General features: G+C 39.5%; 1 protein-coding gene across 1 annotated transcript in view; it reads right to left on the bottom strand.

Annotated features, from left to right (window-relative positions):
- Positions 1–8,909, bottom strand: part of RAB4A (RAB4A, member RAS oncogene family) — a 32,409-nt gene continuing 23,500 nt past the window's right edge. The window contains exons 7-8 of the mRNA XM_067535747.1: positions 8,516–8,676; positions 1–3,954 (exon numbers count right to left, since the gene is read on the bottom strand). Of these exons, the coding sequence (XP_067391848.1) occupies positions 8,561–8,676 (116 nt within the window). The 3' untranslated portion in view covers positions 1–3,954; positions 8,516–8,560. The remainder of the gene's footprint in view (positions 3,955–8,515; positions 8,677–8,909) is intronic.

Raw genomic sequence — 8,909 nt, 5'->3', positions numbered from 1 at the left:
CTCTTCAGAAAATGTTCTTTATTCAAGATTAGATACAAGCATCAAATATAATGGCAGAGTGCAGCAACACACTCAAAAAGTAGGACAGAAGGTTTTATAAAATACTTAAACCTTTACAAACTTGAATAATGAATTATATACTTCAGATGCCTGACATTGTGGCAGTAAAGCTTTGCTAAGCCATTTTGCTTTGGTAAATCAATTAGGGTAAGAACTTTACCACACATGGAATGCATGCACTATGGATAGGGAAGGTAAGGGAACTATTTTAGGTAAACACTACATTTGTCAATCTGGTTTGTTACATGTACCATTAAAATTTTAGAGCCAAATCTGAACTACTCGTTTGGGGGATGTTCCTGGCATGACATTTAACATCTTCAAGACTATCAGTGTGGAATGGTAGATAGTCTACACACTACACTACACACTAGATTGTGTCATGATTAGCTTTTTCCCCAAAGGTTTGCTACATTAAGTTTTAAAAACACCTTGTTACTTTCTCTCTAGTACCAACTGGTCATTAAAATTAAATATGCATCACAGTAAAAATCTTAGCATTTATAAATCATGCACTTTAACCTTGTTAATGTGCACTGTCTGAATGCACTTTATTTTTAGAAACACTTAGATGTTAAGATCAAGTATATACACTAAAGCTCACTGTAATAAAGCTATTTATTCTACATGAAGGGAATCTGGAAGCTTAAGATAATTGATCACAGAAAATAATTGTGCTTAGCTTATTTTTAGTTCCAGAAAATTGACCAACTATTCAAAAAGTACTGATATAAACAAAAGGCTTCTCTATCAGTCTCGTACTAAGTGGCAGGAGGGAAGAAGAGGTAACGTTTTTATCACTCCAAATCTAAGGCTGAACCAGTTATTTTTCAGACTGTTTGGAAAAGGACAACAAAAAATCACATTTGTAACACTGACGATTACTTTTTCCCTCTTACAATGTAGGTAAGAGCTGCAGAGAAGGACAATGAAATGAGGTTTAGCGTGCCAGGAGGAGAAAGTCACCTGAGACCATGGTGCAAGTAGAGAGTTAGAGAACCTTGGAATTAAGCAAACTTTCCTCTCACCCACCAAGTTAAGGGTGCGGATATTAGGAAAACTAGATGACTAGAGGCCCTATGCTCTTCATTCACAGCAACAGTGGCAGGAGAGAGCCCATGGCTTGTGCTACAACTGAGAAGGTCAGGCAGCCTTTCCCCTTTCCTCACCATCTACCAAAATAGCTAAGTAGGAAGTGGAAAGGTGAAAACCTGACAGTCATTTCCCAGCATTCATTCTTGCTTGGGGCTGTGGAAAGCAGGATCCAAGTTCTCCAAACTTTGAGAAGCTGGTAGGAAGACAACGTATCCCACTTGATTACCACCACCAGAGTTTTGGATGAAAAGAGGGGCAATTGCAGCACAAACTAAAAGCTATGAGCAGGGTCTTCAAGTCTGATGTGCAAACTCCCTCTATTTTGAGCCACCAGTTACCTTCTCTTTTTTCTGGGAGGAGAAACTGAGGGACTGTGGTAGAAAGCACTTCCAGATGATATGTACTGGATGACAACCCAGAAGTTGGGCTCAAGGAAGATATTTACCTATTATGGTTCTTTCGAGTTATTTTAGGGTCTGAAATGCAGTATTAGGCAGTTTCCAAAAAAATGTATGCAAATCTACCAGGAGAGGAACATTCCTTGGGAACAGTTTTGTCAGCTAGGTATTAGACATCCATGCTATATAAGTGTCTATTCTACATGTCTTGTCTAATGCTGCATGCTGACCATTTTATTAAGAAAGGGACATCATACAGTTAATTGGATTACTGGCCTGCAAGACTTCAAAACTAGATTTTCCTATACAAAGCATGATGAAATTATTCAATTTAATACTGTTTTTACACTCAGTTTAGATAGACCGATCCACACCTTTTTGGACAAAATTTTAAAATTGAACCAGCCTTACCATAACATTTTTAAAGGTAGGCTTCTAATTCCATGGAGGGGCTCTGGAATCTACTTCAAGCAGTCAAGCTGTGCTTTTGTGCTGACAACACCCTCTGGAATTAGAGCACCCTAATTCAGTTTCCTTTTAATACTGAAACATGTATATTCTACTCATGTCTTAACAAGGGAGAATTCAGGTATCCCACAATAATGCTGTTTTTGCCAATGTCTAACTGAAGTAATTTTCTATGTTCGGTGTCTTGGGCCAAAGCTTGTTCAGTTACACCAGTGTAACCCTAAGGTCAATGGAGTTATTCTGGACTTGCATTCATGAAAGACCCTTCTACCCCCTTCCTCATTATATTTCTTTCAGAAATATCCTTCACGGGTCCTTAAGTGGCAATACAAAAGCTATATAGGTTTCCCACCACTCCTGGAGAGTGACGTAGATGCCTAGGCTTCATGCTGTCACTTGACTCTCTCTCACTGCCTTAGTATAACTCCAGTGAATCCATGGCAACAGAATTTCCTGTGCTGGATGTTTTGCTCCACAATAAAGAGGGCAGGAGGGAGGTTCCAACATCTTAAACAACTCTGCACTAAAATTAATATGACAGGCTGAAAATCTGGTGGTTTCTAGGGACAGAAAGAAAATGCAGGTAGCCCTCCTATATCTCATTTCCTCATGTATATGAATCCCCAGCTCTATGAAGTACCCTCAGCGGGGTTGGGCAACAGGGAGAATGGTACTCCGTTCCAGGCCAGAGGGGACACTTGTACGAAGAGGAGACCCTCCAATTAGGACCATCAATCCCTTGGTTTAAATTCCTATAATACCATGTAGGTTTTTTAGAATATTTAAAATAAATTAATATTTTAATGAAAATTCCACATTCAGCATAGTTGGTTGCATTTCCTAGGTATTGTGTGTCTGAAAACTTGGCTTCACTGAACACTTAACAGGTATGCACTCAGCAGACCCACACTGCTTTTTATAGCAGACTGCTTTATTAGTAGTTAAAGCAATTTAAAGTAGTTCAGTCTAAAGAGATTAAGCAATACCTTATAAAAGCTGCTCTCTCTCTCTCACACACACACACACACACCCCTGCCCAGAAATCCCTATGATGATTTTTCATGGCCTCATCATGCAGCACTAAACTCACTAAATGGAAGATGCAGTTTTGCCAAAAAACAAAATTTCTTTGATCTCAACTTCTATTCAATAAACCAGGATGGGGAAAAGAAAAGAACCAGAGAACACAAATAAGAAACTCCCAAGATCCAAGGTCAGACAGCAGTCATTTCAGAAATTTAGCAGCAGCATTTTTAACCTACAAAGTAGGAAAAAATATGGTTGAGAGAAATATATGAATTGTCAGAAAACAGGACAGATGCACTTCAATAAAAAGATTCATTCCAAATTTGACAGATTAGTAAGTGTAGATAATGTCCTAACCATACTTCAAGAAAGGATCATGTAAACACCACATAGAATGTAGCAAACTGAGTTAATTAGGAAAATTACTGACAGTCAGCTCCAGTGGCTTTGTATTTCAGGTCATAAATATAACCTATTGTGCAATAAACACAAACATGATAAAGCCTAACTCAGTTAACAAGTTTTAGTTAATATGATTAAAAAAAATAAAATATTTAATTGCCTTTAGTGCAACATTTATTAGATCATACATAAGTATATCATGCTTTGGAAATTTACTGTTACATTATATACAGTATGCAGCAATGCTTTAAAAACTAAAGGTGAATGACAAAAATATGTAACAGAAAATGTTTACATACAGGTGCGAGAGTCTTAGTATTGTCCACTGAATTGTCAGGTTTGTTTTGCAGTCTGCTGTCATATGCACACTCTTGCAACACCCTACAGTACTGTTCTTCCAGCAGTGGCTTTCCTGTTCACATACAGTAGTAAAGATGTTTTTAAAAAACTGCATAGCCTTCAAGCTTTGTCAGTTGTTGCTACAAAACACCAATTGCATGGACATCTGAAAAACACACAAGAACGTAAATCATTGCTATGAGCATTTTATGAAATTTAATCTTTCAAAGTTTAGGAATAAAAAGGCTCAAATCCTACAATTAGATACATGCACATGTATCCATCTGAAGTCCCAGGAACTTCAGTGGGGCTCTGCCAGGATGCATTTTCCAAGCCATTTCCAAGCTCAGGACCCCTCAAACTGCATCCTCCTTCCAGTTTTCCTTCATTTAAAGGACACAACACCCTCTGATTGAGGGATTGCCAACTCACAGATTACACTAGAAATAAAAGCTTCATTTTAGGATTTATGGATGATAGCTGATTAGAGAAATCAATATTTGCAATTTTTTAAAAACTTTGCTCTCATTCTTAAAGTTTCAACCTTTACTCAGTTTTCTGCTAGCAGCTTGAATGAGGAGGATGTGTACCACTCATACTGCATTACACACAGGCCAAAATGGATACAGAGAAAATAATCCAGTTACTGTTTTCAAACACCAGTTTTATTTTTTATACATTCTAATTTGTCACAGATTTAAAGGGAGTTTGATGTCACAGACCTCACTTGTTAGAGAAATGAGGGTCAGTGAGCAGAATCCTTTATTTATGCATATTTTTAGGCTAGTTCCACTGTAACCTCCCAAATAATCTTCATTATTTCTTGTAGAAAAAAGGGAATCCCCCCCAGAAGCCATTTAGGACTAAGCAGGAATGCCAACAATGGGAAGGCAGCACTTGATGCTTAAGACAGGTGGCTGCTGCTCCCAAACAGCTGCAGCAGATTTGCAGTTCAGATTGATTGGATGGATTTCCTCAAAAACGGCTGTTGGACGGACAACTACATGAAAGGGCCCTCAAGAAAACCATAGATAAGTGAAGGAAACTGGGGAGTGGGAGAAGTGCTCTTGAGGAAGTTTAGCAAAAACTAGCTTGCTGAGTTCCCTAAAGCAGAGCATCTGACTTCCACTCATCTCTAAGTCCCCAAGTGCTACTGGAAGGAAAGGAAACAGGCCGGTCTATCAACAACTCTCCCTATCCAACCCGGCACATCTCGAGTCTGGAGTGAAGCACCAACTCTGATTCTGAGGAGGGCTGGCCATACACAGCTCATTGCCATCCCTCTTGCTTTCTAGAGCCAGACAAAGAGCAGGCAGAAAATAAATGGTCTGGCATTCTTGCAGGTGGGAAACCAGCTATTGATTTTCATTGGAACATGCTCCTCTGCCCCTCATTTCCAGTCTGCTTGGGAACTCCTGAAGGGAGAGCCAGGGATGTTTCATTCCAGTCTCCCTTCCAGTCTGACCAATGTCTTTGGGGGACAGACTCTCCCCCATATGCTGCACATGACCTTAAACAAACAGAGGCTTGAAGAAGCAACTCTTTGCTTAAACCAGCAAACAGGAAGAAGCATTCTTTGCCTACGATATGAGCAGAAATGCAGCAATGCAAGACACCTAGGGCTATTCTCCCTACAAGGAAGAAGAGAACATTTGGAACCATGGATTGTATTTTAATTCATTTTAAAGACCTGGTTTGATTTTTAACATTCACTTTAAAAAAGTGATTTTAAAAAACCTTTGATAAGATGTGGAGGTGCACCTTATGGTTTTTTATATTCTGATTTCTAGGAGTATTTTCTCATGACACTGCAAGTGGCTTGTACTTTTCTGTACAGTACAGATGTCTATTAAAAAGTTAGATTTCATTTCATGGCAGCAGAACAGTCCAAAAGGCAGGGCTTTTGATTACTTTTATTCCACAGAATTTCTCAGTCATTTCATATTTGAACAAGGAGTTGTGGCCTTGAATCTACCTCTACTTGAAAAGTCAATGGCAGCACAAATGAGCCCTTGCATATTATTTTACTATACTGATACTGTTTTGCAACTCAAGAACCTCTCAAAACTGACTGGGAAGGGTATTGCAAGCATATTCTGGTTCACCAAAGAATGTCATTTGAGGTATTAAAATAAAAGCTAGGGTCTCACATTGCTCATTATTATTATTATTGTGAAATATATGTACAGATCTCTCTTCATTGTATGTCTATATACTGACAATCCGTTCTTGGGCTGTGGCTACCCTAGAGAGCTTAAAGCAGTGTAGCTGCTTTAGTGCAGCTGCGCCACTTTAAGCTCCTAGGGTAGCCACTCTAAGACCTTGTCTACACTAGCGCTTATGTCAGTAAAACTTTTGTTGCTCAGGGGTGTGAAAAAACACACCCCCTGAGCAACATAAGTTTTGCCAGCATCAGTGCTTGTGTGGACAGCCCTATGTCAGTGGGAGACACTCTTCCACCGACATATCTACCGCTGCTCGTTTAGGTGGTTTTATTATGTTGGTGGGAGAGCTCTCTCCTGTCTGCATATCAGGTTACATGAGCGCTCTTACAGCCCTACAACTGTACTGATACAGCTGTGCCACTGTAAGTTTTAAGTGCAGACTAGCCCTAAGATGGCAAGAGAGAGCACTCCTATTGGCTTAACTACTCCAGCCCCTGCATATGGCAGTAGCTATGTTGGCGGGAGAAGCTCTGCTGCAGACATAATGCTCTCCACACCATCACTTAAGTCGGCAAAAGTTAGGAACCTTGGGCTGTGTGTGTGGGGGGGAGCTAATTCACACTCCTGAGTGACAACTGTAGTGTAGCATAGCCTTAGATTCCGTATGACAGCAGAGGTAGAAAAAGAGGTTTACTGTCTGACAAAAGAGGTTTATTCACCTCTCTCTGTCACCATGTAAATTAAGCATTGTAAGTTAACACAACGGATGCACGTTTCCATATGAAGTCAATAGAGAAGACAGGGAAAAAAAGGGAGGGGGATATACTGTCTCTGAGTAAAGAATGAATTTTGGGGATATAAACAGATTGCTAGGAAGAGACACCCTTATGCACCTAGGAAGTAAATGGGCAGTGCATTTACACTCAGGAAAACAGTATCACAACTAGCCTTGGCTGAAGATGCTGCAAAAAGCTCTGGGAAAGAAAGTTTCATTAGAAAGAAGATTAACCTAATAGTTAAATTTAGTATCTAGAAAGCATGTTATTTTGTTTTCTATGCAACCTTGTGTGTCCATTCTCATTACTCACTGTCACTTGAATCTTTGATAATATACCTATTTGTTGTTTTCACTACAACTATATCTCAGTACTGGGGTATTAAGCGAAGTGATGATCCTGAGCTGAATCATATAAACTGGTGCATACACTGTTCCCTTGCGGACCACAGACCTGGTATTTCTGTGAATGGTCAGTGGATAACTTCAGGAAATCTTCAAATGAACTTGGTGATTGGGGTACACCTATGTTAACCTGCAAGGTAAAGGAACATAAAGAATGGCCATATGGGTCAGACTAATGGTCCATCTAGTCCAATATCTTGTCTTTCGACAGTGGCTGGTGCCAAATGATTCAGAGGGAATGAATATAACAGAGCAAATTATCAAGTAATCCATCCAGACCCAGCTTCTGGCAGTCAGAGTTTTAGGCACACCCACAACATGGGGTTCCATCCCATATCATCTTGGCTAATAGGCATTGATGGACCTATCCTCCAGGGACTTATCTAATTCTTTTTGAACTGTTATACTTCTAGCCTTCACAACATCCCCTGGCAACGAGTTCCACAGGTTGACTTGCACTGTATGAAGTAATTCCTTATGTTTTAAGGCTGATGCCTATCAATTTCATTGGGTTACCCTTCTTGTGTTATGTGAAGGAGTAAATAACAGTTCCTTATTCATTTTCTCTACACCATTCATATCATATTCCTCCCTTAGTCATCTCTTGTCCAAGCTGAACAACAGTCTCAGTCTTTTCAATCTCTCCTCATATGGAAGCTGTTCCATACCCCTAATCAGTTTTGCTGCTCGTCTGTACTTTTTCCAGTTCCAATATCTCTTTTGAGATGGAGCAACCAGAATGGAACAGTATTTAAGAAGTGGGCGTACCATGAATTTATATAGTGGCATGATATTTTTGGTCTTATTATCTATCCCGTCCCTAATACTTCCTAACATTATTAGCTTTTTTGATTGCCAGTGCACACTGAGCAGATATTTTCAGAGAACTATGCACAATGACACCAAGATCTCTCTAACAACTAATTTAGACACCATCATTTTGTACATATAATTGGGATTATGTTTTCCAATACACATTACTTTGCATTTATCAACAATTAATTTCATTTGCCATTTTCTTGCCCATTCACCCAGTTTAGCAATATCCCTTTATAACTCTTCGCAGTTGTCTTCGGACTGAACTACCTTGAACAATTTTGGAAAAGATTGCCATAGCCCAAAGGAGAGTGCCTGGGTGGCTAACAGGCTGGTGGTGTCAGCAAGCTGGCACCCAGTTAAGCACAAGCAAGTTTCCTTCATGCTGGAGGCAAAGGGATAAAATAGGGTGATGCCCCCATCTTGGGTACTCCAAAAACCACAGATTAACTGTAAAAAGTTCAATGCCACAAAATATGAAGACTCCATATAGCTGCATCAATAGATTAAACTAATGAGAGAGAACAACCTACCAGAGATGCTTATCCTCAATTTCTATGGCTTACCTTTTGTTTCTAGAATGAGTGTTCAGTTTGTTTTGTTCTGTTTTTCTAACAGCCACATTCTTGAGCACTTTGAGCCTGTGCCCTACGTGGTGACCTCAGCTGTCTCAAGGCAGCATCTCCGTACTGAATACCTGAACCCATCCTTTCTGGATCCAGTTCACCTAATGAGAAACAAATGGCCATATAAATTGTCATCATTCGTAGATAATACAGATTACAAGTAAAAACAGCTGACACTAGATTAAGTTATTAGCATTTATGTTTTTCTATCCAAGTTATAAAGAGGATGATTACAGTTTTATCAGAGATTCCATCTCTCATTTCCCATAGTAGTTTCCAACTGTCCAGTCCCTGAATAGAACTGAAGCAGTGCATCTTCTCAAGTGTGTTAGGG

The sequence above is a fragment of the Emydura macquarii genome, unplaced genomic scaffold (assembly GCF_026122565.2).
Source record: "Emydura macquarii macquarii isolate MOO-44397 ecotype Brisbane River unplaced genomic scaffold, CSIRO-AGI_Emac_v2 contig_3517, whole genome shotgun sequence".
In the NCBI taxonomy this organism is placed as follows: Eukaryota; Metazoa; Chordata; order Testudines; family Chelidae; genus Emydura; species Emydura macquarii.
Note: the sequence above shows the minus strand (reverse complement) of the source record. Positions and strands in the feature narration are given on the sequence as shown.